The following is a 22508-nucleotide window of genomic DNA, read 5'->3' as shown; positions in this document are numbered from 1 at the left end:
TTTTGCATGCCCACCAGAACGTTCTTTAGAGCTGTTCTGAGCAGAGTTATTGTCGGCTTTGCTGCCTTTGAACCCGAAACAGGTGCGATAAATGCGTCATGCTGCAGAGCGTTGCTCGTTCATCGCCCCATTGACCTTATGCACTCTTTGCAACCGTAAATGGTGTCATATGAGGAGGTCTAGATTGAATCTCCACTTTCGGTTTTGCTTTCCTATGGATAACGCAAAATCTGATTGAGCTGAGCACATATTCTAAATTTCAAAGATTGATGAAGTTATGTTGTGTTGAATGATAAAGCTTAAACTTTTGAGCAAAGCTAATATTGACGAAAGGTGTTTATGTGTATGTTGCGGAAGCTACTCCCAGCTTAGCGGTGTCTTCCGTGCTCTTGTGTTATCGGTCGTTCGTGTGTTGGCGACTGGTCTGATTGCGATATGCTCCCGTGTTTCAGTGTTTCCGGTCATTCACGTGGTCATGTGTTCTGTGTTCGTCACATGACAGCGGTAGCCTGCCATGTTCCAGTGTTCCCGGCGGTTCCTATGGCCGTGTATTCTGTGCTCCCGATGCTACAGCGGTCTGTAGCATCGGGAACGAAACATCGAAACACTGGAACACGGTGTGCTCCGTGTTCCAGTGTTCCCAGTCGTTCCCATGGCCTCGTGTTCTAGTGTTCCCAATACCACAGCGGTCTGCCCCGTGCTCCAGTGTTTCCGGTCGTTCCTATGGCCGTGTGTTCTGTGCTCCTAATGCCACAGCGGTTTGCTCTATATTTCAGTGTTCCCAGTCGTTCCTGTGGCCATATACGCCGCGCTGAGGGCACGGTTCGCCGACCAACAGTGCTGGGTTTTGCCTGTCGAAGGCTACGAGTGGGTCCTCAACGCCCCCTGCCTCCTCAGTCTAGTGGTAAGCACATGTTTCAACATGAAACACCTGTTGCAAACGGGCTAAGCAGAAACCCAGACGGAAAGCTTCTTGTACTTACAGTTTACGAAACATTGGCACAGCTTTGCATGGTTAGCAGTGCACCAATGCATTTAGACTCGAATATAATCTAAGATTGAATGATTACTTTATCCGTAAACTCGCGGGCCGCGGCTGTTACTATCTCTCGTCGATGAGTATTTGACGAGAAAAAGTTGATTGTTGTTGATATGTGATCTCTTTCGGGTCTATTTTCAGGTCTGTACCATATTCCTAATCAACATTATTCGTGTGCTGGTGACAAAGTTACGAGCCCAGCACGCCAATGAGCCCAGCCAGTACAGGTGAGTGGGGCGGAAACTTGGCAACTCTGCAGGTGAGCAAACGCCACATGGACACGAAATTTTTGGCCTGTTACATACGAGTACCTATTAAAAACTTATCAGTATTCACTGGATAGATGTAGAGGTCAGAATCGATTTATCGAGTAGTTCTGGAGTTGTGATACGATTGTCGCCTTTTGGCATTCAATGGAACGCATAGTGCTGTATTATTCATAATGTTTTTGTGTAGGCAATGTTGTCATTTTTATTTAACACAAGTAGTTTTAGTAGAACGAGAGACGAAAACGCAATTAATGACTTCAATATATAGCATAATATACGAAATTTAAGTATTCGATGTAAACCATTAAATATACCAGTATAACGCCTTTTGGGGCGACTAACGGAGCGAGCGAGAGGGTGGGCCTTGCACGTGCGAAATTGCGAAGGGGTACCTCCAACTGACTTGTGCATGGCACCCTACTAACCGGTCTCTAGCGATGTGCCAAATTTGGGCGCAATCGGCCCAGCCGTTCTCGAGATCTGGAAGCGGCACCCTGCACGTGCGCACGTGCAAAATGGGTCCCAACTGACTTGTGCACGGCACCCTACTAACCGGTCCCTAACTGTGTACCAAATTTGAGGGTAATTGGTCGAGCCGTTCTCGAGATCTGGAAACGACCCCTGCACGTGCGCACGTGCAGCAGCACTCCAACTCTGGCACATGGATATGCATTGCCTAGTGGGTGCCTACCTACATGCCAACTTTCAGCGCAATCGGCCAAGTAGTTACCGAGATATTGCAACAATTACAAAAGTGACACCTCTTCGTTTTGCACGTGGCACGTGCATAAGGGGTCACCCACATGCATCGGGAATAGTCCAATACTTGGTAGAAGGAATGAAGCTACCCTACAAAAATTACCGCATGTAAATCGGTCAAGTGGTTGCTGAGATATAAGCGTCGCAAAAGCGTGACCACGGCCGGCCGGCCGCTCATACTCAGAAATTTCCGTTAAAGGTAGTGTGCCACCTTTGAAAGATTTCCCATTTTATTTTTCCTAGGATAAGAAGCTTCTGTTTTTACCTAATATCGCAAAAAAAAATCAAAAATGGGCCTGGAATAGTGCCTTTTTCGCCTAAAAGTTTATCGGTTTTTAGATATGTATAACAACTGTAGTGGGCTCACCTGCAAACAGGCGTCGGGCAACAATCGCGAATGCGGCGCACTTGTGACAATAAGCAAAGGTCATTATAGTGTTACGACCATACGACGTACGGGAATGAGTTATCAGCTGTCTAATCGTAGACAACACAATGTCGAGCCTTAAACTGTAAGCCCGTATTGGTATTGTTTCTTTTATTTGGCTGTCGAACATTATTTATGGTTTGAAATATGATTTTATGTAAAATAATTGATATGAAAAAGCCGCCTTATAAGTTATGACCCCATTTCACCACACGTAAGTGGCAGAAATGACAATGATCAGCTGACGCATTTTTCTTGGCCGAAGTCAGAGCGCGTGGCCCGACGCACCACGCGTATTTGGAAATTCCGACCTCGACGAGCATCAGAAGCCAACTAACAGGCGTGTTCGAAACCGCAGGAGCTGATGATGAACGGGTTTATCGAAACTTGATTGGATGAGCATATCGGTAATAGCGATTTCAGTGTGTGCATTTATTGTTCACAGTGGTGTGAAATGTGGTTGGGGTACGACCGACAACCCGTCGGGGCGAATTTCGCACTGGGGTACTCAAAATTTGAAGAATTTAAGACGTTTCCATGAGTTTTGAAGGTATGGATAAGTTCTAAAAATCCGGTTCTCCTTATCTGGGCCATTAACTCCATACGGTCCATGAAAGCTGGCACACTACCTTTAATCTAAGCATGATCTAAGGAAAGACTACGCTCGCTTCGCTCGCTCCGTAATTAAACAAATGATCTTCATTCGTTTAACTTTGTCGACCGCTAAGGCACCACTGACTTACATCGACTGAAATTGTTACAAGTTATTTGACATTGCATCAGTTACAGAGGGCCATAATGGTGTCACAACTTGCGTGCATGATCTATTGATAAATGTCTAACAAATTATCGTCACCGTGTTTCTCCTCGCTAATCAAACACTGATGAAAAGAGCCGATTTACATATGTGTGCCCGTGTGTCCAGCCAGCCAATCAACTGATTTTCTACCGGCTTGTTTTTCGTTTGAAGCTAGAGAAATGGAATTCGTTTTTTGCATAGATTATGAACTTCAAAGAGAATGGCTCCACGTAACGTTTCCAGTGATAGTTTGCATATGCTTGGAGTCGACGTAACTTTAAAAACAATTCCTTCAATTTAGCCCTGGAGCTCGTTTTGGCGTTTTGCTAGACGCTGACGTACAGGGGAGGAAAGGGGGCTGGACCTTAATCGAGCTAGAGCTTCGCGGAAAGAAACGAGCATATAATCTGAGACGAGAGAAAGCTACCAAAGATACCAAATTGTAAGGTGGCTGACCTTCCAGGTCAGGTCAATGACCCAGTAGTTAGCCCGCGCATGACTGGGGTATTTTCCACAACGCGAGTGACTGGGGGGGGGCTCTCCAGAGCCCCCTTCTATCTCCGAAGCTACTGGGCCGATCGTCAAAATTCAAACGGCGTCTGATAGCCCTGGAAAAACTGTCGAGCGAAACCTATTTTCATTAACCTCGAGGTCACTGATGACGTCACAGGTCAGGTCAAAGTAAAAATTATCGACATTTTTGTTAGTTCACAATTTAGGCTCTGACCGCCGGACCGCCGGTCCGATCAGGCTCATTTTTGGTTTACGCACTCCTTGATGGATGCCTTAGATACCCTGAGGGTACCGAACTTTTACTTCGAATTTTTAAGGTCAAGGCCAGCTCATCCTAGGTCACGAAAATTGTATATCATGTATCGGTCACGTGACGCATGTTTTATGGTCCATTTTACTCGTAGATTTCGAAAATAGTGTCGTTTGTGTCATTTGAGGTCATTGTCAGCTGAATTTACCGGAGGTCAGGTCACTTTCAGGTCAGAAAAGGTCAAATTTTGAAAATGAAATTTTTCAATAACAAAGGTGCCTAGCAGATGCAGTTTGAGCTCAGGAACACGATGGTGCCATTTATATTGCTGTACGACGTTAAAAACGTACTGAAAAATGGATTTGGAAAAATATAAAATTGTAAAATTTTGACAATAATGCGAATAACTTGGCTATTTTTGAAGATATTGGGCTAAAACTTGCAACTGTAGTTCATCAGTGTGTGTTCTATCACATATATTCCGGTTTTTGCGAAAAGTCAAAACTTTTTGAAATCAAAAAATATATTTTTGTAATTGTAAATTAATATTTTTCAAAATTTTCAAAATTTCGAAAATTCGAGATAGCAGTTCGATAGCTAGGTGTATTTGTAGTCCACTCATGCAAAGAAAATGAATGTAGCTTTACAACTGAGCTCTTGAGAGCGTTTGCCGTATTTCAGTATTTTGCATGAAAATCGGCCGACATGACGTCACTCTGACGTCATTTCCGGCTAAACTATGGTAGCTAGAAAGTTGAAATTGTAACACAAGGTGTCAGTTTCGTGTTGATCCGTCAAACGGTTTAGAAGATATTGCTGAAAAACATGAGGGGGGCTCTGTAGAGCCACCCCCCCCCCCCAGTCATGCGCGGGTTAGGGACCTGCTTATTAAAGTGAGGTTCTGTAGGCTTTTTCGGAGTCCTGATTTCGAGTTTGATATTAGTTTTCATCAAAGACGATGTATTCATCCATTTGAGGTATGTTGGATCAGGTCAGGTCAGGTCAACCAGTCGGCGTCCCGCCGGCTATCCGTTGTAGGTGTATGTTAACTGACAGCTTCGTTAGATGTTACCAGCATAGGCACCAAAACTATGTACTCCTCAAATGTTCAAGTAAGTGCTTAATTCGAAATCGGCTCTAAAACTACCCTTAATCCTCGGCCATATAGGGGGGGGGGGTCGAACGGACTCCCTCGGTTTTTCGCGGATAACTCGTGTAAAAATGGCCCATCGCGACGAAACTTTCGGTACCCTCTTGTTAAGACCTACTTTTCGTGACCATGTTTGGCCGGAATCGCGACTCGGCGTATGTTGGCTCGCATTAGCCTCGCGCTTGCAGTCTTTTCGTGGTTTCAAGCGTTGAAACATGATATATGATGCTGCTCCCATGCATTAGGGTGGGTGTCCAGGTCACCTGAAGGTCAGGTCAGGTCATTGACCTATGATGACCTGGGCTCAATTTTTCGAGTTTTACATGCTCCCAGGCTAGTTTTTGGAGCTGAATTCAAATTAAACAACCATTTGAACATTTACGAATTAGTTTTGGTGCTTTCGTAACATGCTACGAAGCTGTCAGAGGCGGTTGACGCGTACTACGAATACCCGGCAGGACCCCTACTGGTTGACCTGACCTGACCTGACTCAACCTGGCCTAAGCCCTAAATCCATAAAAACATCACCTGTGCTCAAAACTTACATGATGTTCGTGATCAGCACCCCGAAAAAGCCATACCTAGCAGTCACACTTCACGATGTTCTAACAGGTCATAATTTTCCCGACTTTTGCGTCATTGACCTGGCCTGGAAGGTCAACCGATGCCCTAGGACCTTGAATTGGGCATCTTCGGCTTCCTCTCGTCACGGGTAACACGCTCGTTTTTCCGCGAAGCTCTAGCTCGATCAGGGGCGAAACGACAAGAGGGATCCAACGGACCCCCCCCCCCCATACGTTCAAGGCTGGCAAAACACCAATACGGGCTAGGGTTAAAGTCGTAAAGCTAAAAAGTCACCCGATGTCACCAAAGGTCAATGACCTTGACCAGACTTGGAACTGACCTTGACACCCACCAGAAACAAACATCTTTGGACATTTTAACACGTTACTAATCATAAGAAGCCTGGGAACGCAGGGATATGCCGTATGCGCCTACATGCGTCCAGGCGCGATTCCTGCCTCATAACAGGTCTTGGGAATTGGGTCACAGTTCAAATGTCATCGAAGTCAGGGTTTTGACATTTTCAGGGTATGTGTAAAATTGATTGATTGGAAGGTACGAAAAGCGTTCTCGCTATCGACCGCTTTTCGCATGAGTTATTCGCGACAAACTGGATTCAGCGTTCTGTGAATGTTTCGGTTTTAGCAATGATGCAGCAAGTACCTTACGAGCAAGCATCCTGTACAAAGTAACCATAATTTCACCGTTCAAGGTACAGGCATTTGTGTGGTAAGTCGCGTCACGTTTCTTGTTTTGTCTCCCGGTCGTGAGGAATAAAGTATTGATGATGCTGTTGAAACATTTTGTCGAAATGACATAATACTTTTCTCGTTAAAGCGTGTCGATAAAAAACCATTTTAAAGCTTTTATTGTGCTCCATATAGATAATATGTTATCTCTTGGTTACCCAATCGGCCATATACATTCTATTCCAGACCAACCTGGATATTACGTCCCCATCACAGATGTATAATTGTCATAAGAATTATCCAAGCTCTTCCAATATACAACTTACAAATAACACACTTGTGCATTGTGAAAACCAACTGGCAAGCGCGCACGTGTTACCGCAGTCTGTGACGTAGCAAAACACAAGCTGCAATGAAAATATTGCTCTGTGGGTAACTGTCCGGCCTCAGTGGTACCTTGCTTTTTATTTCAAGCACCCTGTGCCGGCATCATCACTTCATAGTGCAGATACAACCCATGTACTGGCGGTCCTGGAGCCGGATCTGTAGGGTCCCGTCTCAAACAGTCAGGCCTGGCGGGTCCAACCGTCTCAGTCGGTGAAACCCAGTGCCAGCTCTGTTGGTCTGTCCCTGCACCGGTGGCCTGGCCTGGTGGCGGTTCCTCACGCCTCACTGACTTAGCCTCAGGTCCGGCACAGACGCTGTTGGATTACCCCGCCTCAGGCGGCTTGTCTCGGTGCCCGTCCTGAAGGCTAGCCATCTCAAGCCGTCGAGTCCACCGTCCGTCATGTATGTATAGGAGGACGTCAATCTCAGCCGGCTAGGTTTGGCGCTGTCCTTGTGTGTCAGCTGTCTCAGGCGGCCTTCCCCTGCGCCGGGCCGGTCCGCTCAGTCCACTGACGGAGCACGTCCTGCTCCCAGTCGCTCTCGGCACGGCCGGCCGTGCTGACCACCAGCGGCGGCTGGCGGCAGGTAAACAGCTCGTCCAGCAGAAGCGGTCGCTCCGGCTGGCTCACCGTCCACTGGCAGGGCAGCAGGCCGACCAGGTCCGGCCGGCGCCGCCTCAGCTGGGTCAGCGGCCCGCCGGCGTCCGGCTGCAGACCAGAGTCCGTGTCCGGCAGCTCGGCGGCGGCCCCCAGCTGCGGCTCGGCCGCCAGCCGCGCCAGGTCGAGCAGCAGCAGTCGGCCGCTGACCCCGGGCGGCGGCAGCTCGGTGGCGCCCTCCAGGTGGGAGCGGCTCAGGTAGCGCGCCGTGTCCTCTGGCGCGCCGGCCGCCACGCGCTGCTCAGGGAACGCCTCCAGTTCTGTCAGCAGCGGGCCGAGGTCACCCACGGGCACAGTCTGCTCGTCAAGGAAGACGACTCGCCCGAGTGGCGCCAGCTGCCGGAGCACGGTCAGCAGCTGACGGCCGCGCTGCCGCTGGTCGGTCGCTGCGGCCAGCTGCTCGCCGCCACGCAGCAGGATGTAGCGCGGCCGGCAGCTGGGCGGGTGGTGGCGCTCCGCCACCAGCTCCTCCATCAGCTGGGCCAGCTCGAGGATGTGCTGCGCGGGCACCATCAGGTGCAGGCTGAGCGGCGAGCGGCAGTGCTGCAGCAGGCTGGTCAGCTGCTGCTGGTAGTGGCTGCGCGCCTGGCTGCTGGAGAAGGACGGCAGCAGCAGCAGCACCGGCAGCGCGCCCGGCTCCGGCGCCGCGCCGCCCGTCAGCGCCTCGTCCACTCGACCCTGAACCGGCCTCTGTGGGAGGAAAGGCAAAACGTCAGCGCGTCGTCCACTGGACCGGTCCTTCTGGGGAGGGCACGGCGCCAGTCTCTTCCACGGGTCTCTGTGGGAGGAAAAGCCCAACGTCAGTCTCGTCCACTCGAGGGGAGGAAGGGCACTTCGTCAGCGTCTCATCCACTCGATCGGCCCCTGTGGGGAGGTGGGGAGGTAAGGCCCACTGTCAGCCTCGTCCACCCGGCCCTGGACCGGCCGCTCTGGGGAGAAAGGTCAAGGCGTCAGCCTTGGCATTACCTCGGTCCGTAACAGAAAGGGGCGCGTAGTTGCCCTCATTCAGTCGCCCCTGTATCTGGACAATGTCTGCTGGCATTGGCACACGTGTTGGTGCTTGCTTTTGTCGATATTACTTAACCCACGAGCCGCTGGGGGGCATAAAGTTGCCCCCCCTTTGCGTTTGGTGAAATATCTCCGAAAGCTGATGAGCTACGAACGTGAAACTTGGCATAGCTTCAAATGAATACATAGGCAATGTTTGAGGAAAGTTTGGTGGTTGTAGCACCTAAGATGACGTCACAGTGACGTCATAAAGTTTTGTCGTTTTCCGATATGGACCATTTCTGATGACGCTGAGCATGAAACTCAACTGTAAATAAACTAGACAGCACCTGCTGTCATCCTAAAACATCTAACTACACTTCCATCTATTTCTGACCAATAATCGACCCTTTATATTCGGTCCCATATATCTGATGTATCGTGAGGAATATGAGAGTCGCAAATCTATAATGTCACTTATGACGTTACTGTGACGTCATTTCAAATGGGATCGACACCAAATTTAGACACAACCTCGGCTAGGTATTCAGGAAGATGTGTGCAAAGTTTCGCTTCTCTATCTCTTCGCGTTGCGACGATATCGTCGCAGAAGTAAAGGGGGGCAACTATATGCCCCCCCCCCCAGCGGCCGGCGGGTGGCGCGGAGGCCCAGGAAAATAACATAAAAAGTATTATAACATTAAGACCCTGTGACGTCCCCCCAAAAAAAACATTAGATATGTTCTGAAGCACCTTGAGAAGAATACACGCTACTCATCTCATCGAGTTGATCTAGGAATGTTCAAAAGAGCCTATGAAGACCAAATGGACGCACCTTTTGATAGTGTCTTACTTATATCACATCACTGCATTACATTACCTATGTTAATGGTGATTAGTTGTTACTTGTTAGAGTCGACTTAATTATTTTATAATTATTACATTTTAATTTTATAGTACCTTGAATATTTCAAAGCACATACACGACGCTTTTCTTCCTTCGAGGGCATTATGCCGCGGTTCAGCCGTCAGAGTATGAACTTACGTACCTCACTGTACTGTGTGAAGATGGCTGAAGCGAAGAAGCCGAGGGCGATGATGCAGCCGGTGACACCAACAGCCGTCCATACCCTGACCTCCAGCAGGCTGGCGCAGAAGCGACGCGCCACTCTGTAATGCATATGCAAAGCATTATCGTTCAATCAGGACTCACACGGAGCACACATTCTTTAAACCTTTATCGATTGAAATAATGGAGGCATTACATGAGTTGAACGACCGGGGGGAAGGAGTGGGGTTGCGAGGGGGAGCGCTGCTTGGGTGACATGCAAAGGAACAAAGATTAATGTGAGGCGAATGCTCAATCGCTCGCAAATATCTGTGCACGTACGACAAGAATGTATTTGCGATCGACTTTCGCTGCACTGCAGTGTCCTCCCATTTTATTGCTGGCGTATATGTTGCATTTGATTATACTCCATGCTGATTAGATCAGTGTTTTACTTATGAAGTGTCACCTCACGAAAACAAAGAGCTGATGCATGTGAAGACGACTATGGATGCAATATCGTTTCACCCCTCGTAGGCAGAGGTGGAGAATCGCCTTATAATCGCAGGGGGTGATTTTTTAGCACCTGGCGAGTGACAGTGTCAAATTCTTGAGTAATAAAGCACACATACACCGTACAGAGTATCCCAGAATTGAACATTGTTTTGTTAACGAACATTGTTTATCAGCGTATAAGATGAGGTAAAAATAATTGCATATTTTTCTATTGTCCGATATATATATCAGCTAGGCCAGCAAGGGAATGACGAAATGAAATGGCACATGCAACGGACGCGTTGTTTGCAAGATTAGCCGGCAGTTGCGAATAAATGCAAGCCCATGCTGGTTTTCGTTGTTTTATGGGTCTCCCGAAACTAGTTGTAGGCCGATTTTCATTGACCTCTTGCAAGAGGATACCATATAAATTTTCGATTAAATTTGTACCCAAACTGTTTCCAGGCCATAAGGCATTTTCTCCCCCCCCCCCAAAAAAAGAAAAGAATGTGCCTAAAAAACACAGTTGCGTTTTTTACATCGGAAGTGGAGAAGCTTTATGTCTGAAAATGGCGTGCCCTTTGGCTTACCGCAGATTTGGTTTTCAAAACAAACCTGTTCATGGCCAATGGCCATTCCTTTGACGGCAACCAGTTTTTGTAATGAATATAATGGCAGTGGCTACTCTCAGTTTACAGTCGTTTTTGGAGCATCACCACCTGAAGCTGAATGAGTGCATCGTGGCTCAAAATGTTTCACGCTTTAATTTTCGACGGATGCCTGGCCGTCTCCGCTGTTGTAGTGTTGTCGCCATCTGACGTCCACACAATACTTTTTTGTGGTGCAAAGGGCGGCACAATACCTCAAATGGATTTTCGTAAGACTAACTACAAAATGTATTTCAGTTCACTTTTTTGTTGAATATAATACTCCTTTTGGCTAATTTGCAACGATTTGCGTTGTTCTTTCGTTAGTTTTGGCTCCTGCTTTTCATTCCAGAAGCCCGGTAACTTCCAAAATTTTGTCGACATAGGGGTGAAAGGTAGACTGATGTTTTGTAGCTAGCCCTGATCAGTCGTTAACCCGGCCGGGCCCGGGGGGTAATCCCAACCACCCGGGATACCAAACGAAAGGTCCTTACGAGACGATTCTAAAGCACCTAAAATTTTTGACCTCAGGTCAATTTTCAAGGTCAGAGGTCAAGGTCAAAGGCAAAAACCGGCACATGTGTAGTGATCTCAAAGTAAGCCTCCTAGAGGACGGCAGGCTGCATCAAACCGGCAAAATTGGGTGTCAAACGAAAGAAGAGAATCTGAGGATTCCGAAACTGTGCTCAAAATCAAAGGTCATGGTCAAGGTCACGCTCAAAATTGACCTCAAACTTGGCACTTTTTCGCACATCTTGCGTGCTAACTTCCAAGATGTTTTGAAATGTTTTGAGGCTTATCAGTTCCCTATTTGTGGTTCATCTTACAATACAAGGCTGCTCAAAGGTCACGGTTACAGAAGAGTATCCCTGCTAGAGGCTATTTCACTAATTCAAGTTAGTTATAATAAATAAGACAATTTTGCCATCCGGAAGCTCTAAATGAAGGCTGAGAGGAAAATAGATGCCAGATTCGTGATCAGCGGATACAAATCCATCATAAACGACCTTTCATGTGTCAAGGTCAACCAGAGGTCATTCGAGGTCACATGAGGTCAACATAAAATTTGACCTTTTCCGAACAAAATATATATCATTCGACGCGGCTTGACAAGGCGAATGCGATGGTACCACTGCCGTAGCTCTAGGACCATTTTTGTCGAAGTTATTTGCGAAAAACTAAAACCACATTTCGGGGTCGTTGACCTGACCTCTGACCTCAGGTCACCAAAACTATTTTTCTATTTTTCTCTAGGTCAAACGCTACACAACCGTGCTCGTAATTTGTCTTTATCTCTAAAACTCTATTTTTAGCAGCTATTTGAAGTTTGCGTCTGTGACGCCGAAGTTTGCCGTGCAGGGGTCTAGAAAAATGGACCTTGTGACGTCATCAAGGGGGCTAGGTCCAAATTTTTTACTTCAGAAGATGTCAAATTGATGGGAGAAAAGGTACTGAAAGTTTCGCTTTCCTATCCCCAAGCGTTCGGGAGCTATCACAAATATTCGCCAGGGGGGCGAAAAACGCCCCCCCCCGGGCCCGCGAGGGTTAACCCGCGGCCCGTAGGGCTATCGGCGGACCCTACCACCCGTGGGGGGGGCGTTTCGGCCCCCCTAAGATCCCGGAAATTTACCGGCCGATTTTCAAAATTCAAACGGCGCTCGATAGCCCCACCGGGAAACTACCTTGTGACCAAATTTCATTGACCTAGGTCAAACCGATGACGTCACAGACCATACAAACAACGGCCAGATTAACCCATATTCCGGGCGGGCTCTGAAAGGTTCGATTCTGGGCGGGGAGGGGGCCTTTTCGGCCCCCCTTCAGATCTCAAAAACTACACATCGGAACGACGAACGGCAAACGGTTTGATAGGTCGTTTAAAGATCTACAACTTTTACATAAAACATTTTCGATTCAGGTCAATATTGAGGTCACCAGAGGTCATCAACGATAAAATGTTATGGAATTAGTTACTTATATAACTTTTAAACTAAGAAACATAGAGACATAAAACTATTACATTTTTTTTTGTTGCTCTCGTCGAGGCGATGCGAAATAAGTATGAGCCATGACCCTCACAGGTCAATTTGAAATTTGACCCAAGGTCAAGGTCCGGGTCATTCACCAATGAGGTTGTGGAATATGGTCATGCTGCATACCAAACGACGCGCCTTGACCATGGGCGAGCAGTTCGGTACCACTTACAAGTCTTAAGCACCATCATGCCGTGATTTATTGACAAAAAAAAATGATTTATGACGTCACATGACCTCATATGACCTTTCCCGGTGCCCCTGTCAATAAGCGGCACCAGGATCATCACCGATGAGATAATCTTCCATAATACTGAAAGAATTGGGTGGTTTTGACTCGTTTACACGAAGCAGGAGGCATTTCAATATTTTCCCATAGGCTTGCAGTGTACAGGGTGTCTCAAAAGTTCGTTCACAGGTACCAGCCATGCTTTTTTTGTCAATAATTCTGAATCAACAAGAAATTAACAGTCGAAATTTTGCATGGGCATTGGTGACAACCTTCCTCAAGCAGTCTTATTGTTTTCAAGTGCATTCGACCCTTCATGAGCTCACAAAAAGGGTTCACCTCTGACCATGGGTCAGGCACGAAAATGTAGGTTGCAAAGTCGGGTATGTTGTGAAACTCTCTGTTTCAGGAGTAATGGGAATGGTTAAGTCGGAAATGACACATGTCTAAGTGTCGGCGAGGATGAGTGCAACATGATGGTCATCTCATAAAAGACGGTGGCTAAAATTTTTGAAGGACGAAACCATGCGAGACTAACGGCGTTTTGAACGACCCTCGCACGACAGCAGACTCGTGTTCCGGAAAGCAGCTGAAAATGCGGTCATAACTATTGAAAACTGGCAAGAAGGTCACAGACAGAGGTTGTCCATTTTCAAAAAGTGCAGGTCATCGTAAAATAAAGACAAATTATAATTTAAAATTGTTTATAATATCTATAACGCTAATTTTTGGGGACAATAACAGAAAAATCGTCAATGCCAAGGACACCTGACACTCCAAAAGTGTCAGTTATTGTAAAATTTTATGTAACGAAGTTTCAAGAGGCAGATCTGCAGCGAATAATTTTCTTTTAAACACAAAATCCCGATAAAACCACACGATGGACAGGTTTGGGCCGTTTACAAAGCAGAACATCTCCCGAGGAAAACACTCCGCAACCGAGCGAAGGTCTTGGCATGGGGAATGACGAGCGCTTGGAATTTGCAAAATTTGCACAATGTGTCTGAGAAACAGACGTCCGACACATTCTGCTACCATATGATGCGAAAAATTTACTCCTGGTACTTCCCGTTTGTTCAGGACCGGGGTCGTTTTGAAAAGGAAAATGGCGCTTGGGATGTCGGCGCCAGTCATTCATGAAGGAGTTAGCGCCAGAGAATGCCTACAAAATACTCAAGAATGGTGTCGATGCAAGCTGTCGGCTTTCAGTGGAAATCAGATGTTGCCGGGGAGCTAGTCAAAACTAAATCCGACGCAGAAACTGCAGGGGATTCCCTTGCAAGAGCTTGAAAGCTGGTAACCTTTTATCAGCCTCCGGCAGCTGACGGAGCAACAAAAATCGGTATGGGCAAATATTTTTGGAGATACAGCAAAGGGGTTGGTTTCCAACCTTCTTAATCAGTTGTCAAAGCATGCATATTTGTCTAGTGTACACACAGACACCAAAACCTTATACTTTTGGCCGGTTCTTATATGCTTTATTGGCATGGGAAATGTGTGAACGAACTTTTGAGACACCCTGTAAAGGTCACGAGTCTGGCCTGGCCTCAGGTCACAGATATGAAAATTATGAGATATACAAATCGCACATACTGGTACCCTAACTAAAACCTGAAGAGAAGAAATTGATCAGTCAAAAACTCTAGCTCTGGCGTGATTGCAAACTTTTCTGAGGTGGGGTCAACAAACAGTTTCTGGTGACCTGACCTGACCTGACCCGGCAACTTTTTTTGTCAAAATGCGCGCAATGAATGGTTAGGAAAAGTCACCGAGTTTGAGATTTCAGTCTTGCAGCGTTTGGCAATGGCACAAGAAAAGTCTGAAGGGGGGGGCCTTAAAGGCCCCCCGCGGGTTAAAGCTGGTTTATATTTATTGCACCAGGTGGCAGTACTTCTTTTCCAAAATCAGTGCTTGTATTTCCAAAGTCGTGATTTCCTCGCTGAGGAGTGAAATCGGCTTCATCGTTGCCAAAAAGTAGCTGATAGCGTTGTCATTTTTGGCACATGGTTGCCAAAAATAAAATGACGATTGACCAAACCTCCCCCGACTGATATATGAATAATGATCGATGATTAAAGCCAACCTCACGCAATGTTAAGATGCAGAAATGAATTATGATCGACAGTCCCAGCGCAAATGTCACACCTTGCATAGGTACGGACGGACATTAATTACGATCACGTGGGATTAATCATGACTATTTTCCCGTTATAGGTATGTAGCATCTATAATGTCCGACACGGACAACAAATATCGTTGCGTTCCGAATGATGCTTTGGCGAAAAAAATAGCCTAACATACGGTCAACTGACTCTGCGTCAACCCATGTAAACGCCTCGTGCCGAAGGCGTTTGCCTTCTAGGTATGTGAATTATGATGCCGCACTTACCTGCCGAACCGAGACGGCGCGGTGGACGAACGCTTCTCCATCCTGAACTCTGGGTGACTTTTGCACGACACCTGTCAGCTGCGCTGCCCCGTGCACCGGGTGACAGTGTGCACCTTGCACTGGGCTGCACTGTGCAGTGTGCACTGTCAGCCGGGCCGGCCCGCTGCCGGCGACCCTCAACCGCGCCGCTCCCTCGCCGGTGACGCGCCACGATCGCGGCACGGCTGCACCGCTCACTGCCCGCCGCGGCGGCCGCCGCGCCGCGCCTGAGCCCGCGCCGCACAGACAGCCGCGGGCGGCCGGCCGGCTGCACCGTTATGGCACGGTCACGGGCGATGAGCCCAGAGTCACACGACGGTCACTCTGCAGTCACACAGTCTGAGGAGACTCTGGTCCAGACAGTGCCGCACTATGAGCAGGGGACCGATATCACCAGACTCTGGTCTGCATAATGCCTAGTGCCGAGCAGTGGAAGTTCTGGTTTGTACTGGGTGCTGCTCTGTTCTGCACAGTACATCGGCCTCTGGTACATCTCCTCTCTCTCTCTCTTCTCTCTCTCTCTCTCTCTCTCTCTCTCTCTCTCTCTCTCTCTCTCTCTCTCTCTCTCTCTCTCTCTCTCTCTCTCTCTCTCTCTCTCTCTCTCTCTCTCTCTCTCTCTGTCTCTCTCTCTCCCTCCCTCTCTTTCTCTCTCTCCCTCCCTCTCTTTCTCTTTCTCTCTTTCTCTCTCGCTCTCGCTCTCTCTCTCTCTCTCTCTCTCTCTCTCTCTCTCTCTCTCTCTCTCTCTCTCTCTCTCTCTCTCTCTCTCTCTCTCTCTCTCTCTCTCTCTCTCTCTCTCCCTCCCTCTCTTTCTCTCTCCCTCCCTCTCTTTCTCTCTCTGTCTGTCTCTCTCTCTCATTCTCCCTCTCTTTCTCCCTCTCTTTCTCTCTCTCTCTCTCTCTCTCTCTCTCTCTCTCTCTCTCTCTCTCTCTCTCTCTCTCTCTCTCTCTCTCTCTCTCTCTCTCTCTCTCTCTCTCTCTCTCTCTCTCCAACCGGTCTTTGAGGTATTGGTCAGGGAATCGTGAGATGAATCGCAAATATCTACGGATGCAAAATGCATGATGTGCACTTAGTAGCTGCAGCCTCATGCTGTGACAACCATCTACATACATAGACTGCTTATGTAGATCTCCATGTCGACATGAGTCGAAGTTTTCGTTTTCATGCAGCATAGCTTCGCATCGTGGTTATCTCAGCTTAACCCTCGCCCTGGCAGGGGGGGGGGTCGATGCGACCCCCCCCTAAGGTTTTTCAAAGATAGCGTGAAAACGGCGGCGCGCAGCGCCGCCAAATTTGGCACAGCCTATGGGGCAACCTTTTTACATATGACCTGAAAATTTCAGGTCCGGGTGACCTTGGGTCAGGTCACCAGGTCAGAAAAACCGGTACAAGGTCATGGTCAAATTTCAATTTTCTTTTTGCACCTGTCCAACTCACAGTTTTGGACTGATTTCCTTCAAACTTTCAGGATGTGCTAAGTTCACCGAGTTGTATAACATATAGTTCGGGTTTTTTGAGGTCACTGACCTGAGGTCAGTTAGAGGTCATTACGTCGTAATGTTAAGCCTATGGGAAAATGCTAAATTCGGAAAATACTGGAGATATCCGCTTCGTTCTATCACTTTTGTGCTTTGAAACCACAGTACTTAACAGCAGGTCACTTGGTGCTTCTTTGTTTGGTGTACTTATCCATGGGTCAGGTCAAATGAGGTCAACTGAGGTCAAATAACGTTTTTGCCAATAACTTGACACATAATGACGCTAGAGCTTAAAAAATGGTATCATTGTGTTCCTGGTGATCAGCCGAATCGAATGATATGCGATATGATGCAATTTGGTTAACTTGAACTTAATTTATTAATTTAAGTTTACTTAAAATTTAAGAAAAACTTTAAGTACACTTAAGCAAGGTAAAAAGTATATCATTCGACGCGCCTGGACGTGCTGAGTTCACTGGTGCTTTTCTTTTTGCTCTATCTTAATTAGATCAAAAGTTATAAGCGAAAAACTTTTGACCTGTTTTTAGCGAAATTTTTACATTTATACCCCCCAAAACCCCCCTAAATATAGACCTAGAGCAACCAAATTTGCACAAGGGCGAGAACTCCAGGGGGCCCACCTACCTACCAAATTTGGTGTTTCTAGGTGCCATAGGAGCCAATCGCGAGGGGGGGGTCGCATCGACCCCCCCCCCCCTGCCAGGCCGTGTTATGAAAAATGCCCTGCCAGGGCGAGGGTTAAATCTAACTAAGGCGAAAACGCATATTAGCGTACTGCCTATCATACAAACATCATAATTATATAGTGACTATAATCCGACAAAAAAAAACAGCTTTGGGTTATTGTTTATCGGGATTCATTTAATCTTAGTGATATCTTTTTTCAAGCAAGTTGCGAAAAACCGCACATTGTGAAGATTTTATGGGAATTTAATCAGTACGTTTCCTTTATTTTTACTGTTATAGCCCATTGACTGGTGACCTTATATACTGGTTCCGAATTCGTCCAGAAAAAAAAAAAAATCGAAAAACATGTTTGACCCCGAAACGTCTTGAAGCTTTGGGATGAAGTGAAAATATCGATATTTCACTGCCTAATCGAAAGCTGCGTTTTGGTAAGGCAGGCTGAGAAGTTTATATGAACGGGCAATGTAATCTGTTTGCGTTACAACGCCACTAAAACCAGTAATATAACTCGATTGGTTTGGCTCAACTGGCCTGACTGAAAACAAAATGACACAAAAAACGACTAAAAACGCACAGGCAGAGCGTGTTAACTAGGTTTTCTTGTGTACCGTACATCATGCATTTTTTGACCCGTCCCAGACGTGTCAATTTACAAATGTGTTAACCCAGTCGTGTTGTGTCCTAAAACCCAATATCATTGTGTCTTCAACACATAAAGCTTGTGTGAATACATTTGCAGAATACAAGGTAAATGTGTTACTAAATTTAACACAAATCGCAAGTGAAAGAAGGAAACACGTGGTGATTATGTAGTTTGTTGCCGGGGCGCAGTTGAAGGGACTTTGGCTTTGGCTGGACAGGCTTATTGCTAAAGTCGGGCCCGAGTGGAATCGGCCGCATGGGTGCGGTCAGGGCTGAGCACCCGGCCGGCCGACCCATACGGTCAGGGCGCGGTCAGAGCTGAGCACGCGGCCGGCCGACCCATACACGAGCTGGAGTTGCGCCCGGTCGGCAACTTCAGAGACGAAGGGTGAACGCGTCACGTGGATGGCTAAATTAGAGCACCAAGTGAGGATGCCCCAAATTAGCGGACTATTGCACAATACAGTTGTCCAGACAGCCGGGATAAGTTTACAGCCTTTTTCATTTCATTTATTTGGTTTAAGGGCATTTCGGTCAACATTGACCATTTCATGCCCAGTTAATGTTACCGTAAGGTGGGGCTATTTGAGACAGTGGGGCTATTTGAGACAGTATTTAAAATTGCTATAAAATAAAAACCACTCAAGATTCATGCTTAATTTTTTGCTCAGGCGATTTACTGCTCGATTCCACACCTCCCTGTGCAAAAATATCACACAAAAATCAAACGATCTTCATTTTATAGCGATTTTAAATACTGTCTCAAATAGCCCCACTGTCTCAAATAGCCCCACTTTACGGTATCTTGTCATGTCGTCACAGTGTAAAATTTTTACTTCACCGTTACCTGTGCAGATGAAAAAAAGTTTTGTTTTTTACCAGTCAGTGATGAAAAAAATTGACTGATCTTAACATGCAATGATGATTTTTACACTAACGGGTGCTATGATGAAAAGAATGACAACGTGTTTTAGATGAAACATTGTTTTAGATGGGCACACGTTGAAAATATAAGCAAATGGGCTAAAATTTCATCGTATCAGTATGGACCTATGGTCATTATTCACAAGTTATGGGCAACAATCAGCACCATCTTCTCTGATCAGAGAGGATAGTGCTGGAGTTGAAGGTGAAAAACTTCTTCACAATGTAAAATTAAAATAATTCTGAAAATAAAAATACCTACCAGGTTTCAGAGAGCTACCCAGCGACGCATTATCATTACGTTGCTTATATATATCCTGATCATTACCCTCTCTGAAAACGGAAGGCACGCGACGCGTTGTTTGCGCCGTAGTTTGTCACGCTGGCGCCAGCAAATGCGGCTACTAAATAATTGCGTTGCATTAAACCGAACCCGGCCCCCGACACCGTAAGAGGTGCAATTTCCCTCGAGACATTACCCAGCCTGCATGGCATCAAATCGGAAGAAACTTGCACCACACAGTTCAAAAATAACCGAGGCTGTCACATATGTATAGTATTTGCCATATCTTTCATCAAATCATGAGATAGCTTGCGTCCATGTTGCAGCCTGGACACCAGTCCGAGGATGAAATTTTTGTTCATTTTCGAAAGGCAATATTTTTATATCAACAGCAATCTAAGAGTTTGTATGCATCTTATAACGAAGTCCAGTGTCTTATCTTCTAAAAAATGCATTACAGTCATAAAAATATTGACTAGACTCCCTACAAGCATTATCGACTGGTGACTAAAAATCGAAGAATTTTTCATCCTCGGACACTCTGTAAGAAAACAGCTATAATTTCCCTAATATTCAATATTTTTCGATTATATCTTCAGCAAACATGGAGAACGATCCATTTAACATGCTAATCCAAACAGCAGATGATTTGGAAACTTCATGAAGGCGTGAGAGATCCCCGCGGTTACCTGGAAAATTTCATCCTCAGCCTGGCCTTTTTAATGCTTTTTCATCCTAATTTCATCATTCAGTTGTAGAACTAGTTTAATCCAATTCTTCAGGGAATGTTTATACAAAAGCAATAAATAAATTTATTTTTAATTTTTAGACATTATTTGATTGATAATATTGTATTTTCGATTGTATTTATCTGCACTTACCTACACCTTTTTATTGTTCTGTTTCTTTTTTTAATCGAGGCAATCACGAAGCGCATGATACATACACTGTGCTGAGATATTTCCATGTGTCATTACTATCATTGCTGATTGGAAAGGAAGGTGCGTATGATTTATCATGTATATTTTTTGTGGTTTTCATGATAGGTGCAGTTTTTAACCTTCTAACATTATTTTGGGACAGTTTAACCGATTTGAATAAGGATTTGGTGCATTTGTGTTGAAAGATGAAAATTATGAGCCAGGATGAAAAATTAGCAGATTTCATTAACTGTGATTTTCCAGGCTAATACTGGAAAAATTTTACACTGTGTCGTCATAACGTGGAGAATGAATATATCAACTATAGCTTGTTTAGAATGTCGATTTGCCGGAGAAAAGAGAAGAGGGAGTCAATCAATGCTTCTTCAGAATCACCAAGAAGAGATGCCAATGTGAAAGGAAGTGCTTTTTGGTTGCATATATCTATGAGTCTTGCTCTTTGTGTACAAAACTTTCTACACTCTACAATGATGTGGGTTATTGATTGTGCACAATTACATAATTCACATCTAGGACGAAGGTCTTTGGAATATATGTAACCGTGAGTGTAGAAGGTGTGACCTATTCGCATTCTCGCCAGAGCCTTTTCTTCTACTCTATTTTCTCGGTTTGACGTGTACCAAACTTCAACTTCGGGTTTTAGTTGCTTGAGATGATTATATTGTGGCAGCTGTGCCCATTGTTCTTGCCATGTTTTAAAAACCGCCTGCCTAATGGACGATTTAATAAGTTCAAGTTCAAGTTCGGTGTATTGAGGACATTTCCACATAGTGGCTTAATATTTAGTCCGAGTCAGAGTACATAGATAAAAACATGACACAGTCAATATCACAGTAAATCACAATCAAGAGATGGGTATATAAAAACACGGACCAAAGTCGGACAAACCAGACCCTCGACTAGTTCGATAGCCGGCGCAGAAACTCGGCGCGGGTTACAGAGCCGGTGACAGCCGGCGACAGGCGGTTCCACGCCGCGGCTGCTCGGTAAGAAAACGCGCGGCGCGACGCGGACAGGCGGTATGGAGGCAGCTCGAGAGCGCCCGCCTCAGTCGACCGGGTGCTGCGCCGGGAAACCGCTGCACGAGGGACGAACAGGGAGCGGATCGCCGCGGGAGCGTGCGGGTCCCTCAGCGCCCTGTAGACGCCGAGGCAGTCACGGCGCTCAACCAGCTCGCGCACGTCACACCAGCCCAGCGCAGCTAGGATCGGCGATACATGGTGATGCCTGGGCACGCCAGAGACAACCCTCGCACCAAAATTCATCGCCTTCTGCACACGGTGAAGGTGGCATGCAGCGGCGCCACCCCAGACAGAGAGGCAGTACAGGATGTGAGGAAAGGTATGACACTGGATAAGGAGCTTAAGGATGTCGGGACTGAGATGATGGCGAATTTTATACAGACATATAAGGATGGAATTGCACTTTTTGACAACGTTGGAGATGTGCTTTTCCCAGGATAAGGTGGGGTCTAGGGTCACTCCCAGCATCTTCACAAATGGCGAGGGTGTTAGTAAGTAGCCTGGCAGGTTAAGGTGGAAGGATGAGGTTTTCTTAAGGTTTTGGGCAGTGCCGACAAGGAGCAGAGTGGTCTTGGATGGGTTCATTTTTAAGGAGTTGGATGTGAAGTAGGAGAGGACAGCACGGAGGGTATCCTCCTGTTGGGATTTAAGGATGGATAGATCTTTAGGACGGGCCGAGTCAAGTAATTGGGTGTCGTCGGCGTAGGAGATGAGGCGACCGTGAGGAAGATAGGATGGAAAGTCATTTGTGAAGATGCTGAAGAGGATGGGACCGACTAGGGAACCTTGCGGAACCCCATGTGAAAGAGGCAAGGACAAGGAACCACCTCTCACCACCTGCCGTCGACCAGTCAGGTAGCTACGAAACCATCTAGGATCAATACCATACCAGCACAGCTTTCTAAGCAGAACGTCATGGTCAACACTGTCAAACGCCCGGCTCAAGTCGATGGACGTGACGGCGACAACATCGCCATCGTCGACACGCCGCGTCATCCACTCCACCGCGTCGATCAGCGCGTCCTCCGTTGAGTGTCTAGATCGGTAAGCATACTGTGACGGAGCTAAAAGGTGACAGCGAGCGAGATAAGATGACAGCTGAGTACAAACAATTTTTTCACACACTTTTGATAACACAGGTAAA

The 22508-nt window shown here is 46.6% G+C and overlaps 2 protein-coding genes across 2 annotated transcripts in view; one reads left to right on the top strand and one right to left on the bottom strand.

The window, feature by feature from the left end:
* LOC122376704 (calcitonin gene-related peptide type 1 receptor-like) overlaps nt 1-22508 on the top strand; it is a 102726-nt gene that overhangs the window by 62668 nt on the left and 17550 nt on the right. The window contains exons 8-9 of the mRNA XM_043356622.1: nt 777-904; nt 1181-1266. Of these exons, the coding sequence (XP_043212557.1) occupies nt 777-904; nt 1181-1266 (214 nt within the window). The remainder of the gene's footprint in view (nt 1-776; nt 905-1180; nt 1267-22508) is intronic.
* On the bottom strand, nt 6620-15604 carry LOC122376710. The gene is made up of 3 exons (XM_043356636.1): nt 15331-15604; nt 9539-9659; nt 6620-8192 (listed from the first exon to the last, which is right to left on the bottom strand). Exons 1-3 carry the CDS (start codon nt 15369-15371, stop codon nt 7314-7316), a joined length of 1041 nt encoding a protein of 346 aa, XP_043212571.1. The 5' UTR covers nt 15372-15604; the 3' UTR covers nt 6620-7313.

Source organism: Amphibalanus amphitrite, unplaced genomic scaffold (genome assembly GCF_019059575.1).
Source record: "Amphibalanus amphitrite isolate SeventyFive unplaced genomic scaffold, NRLGWU_Aamphi_draft 000042F_arrow, whole genome shotgun sequence".
NCBI classification, from domain to species: Eukaryota; Metazoa; Arthropoda; class Thecostraca; order Balanomorpha; family Balanidae; genus Amphibalanus; species Amphibalanus amphitrite.
The sequence above is the reverse complement of the archived record's forward strand: the minus strand, read 5'-3'. Positions and strand labels throughout refer to the sequence as shown.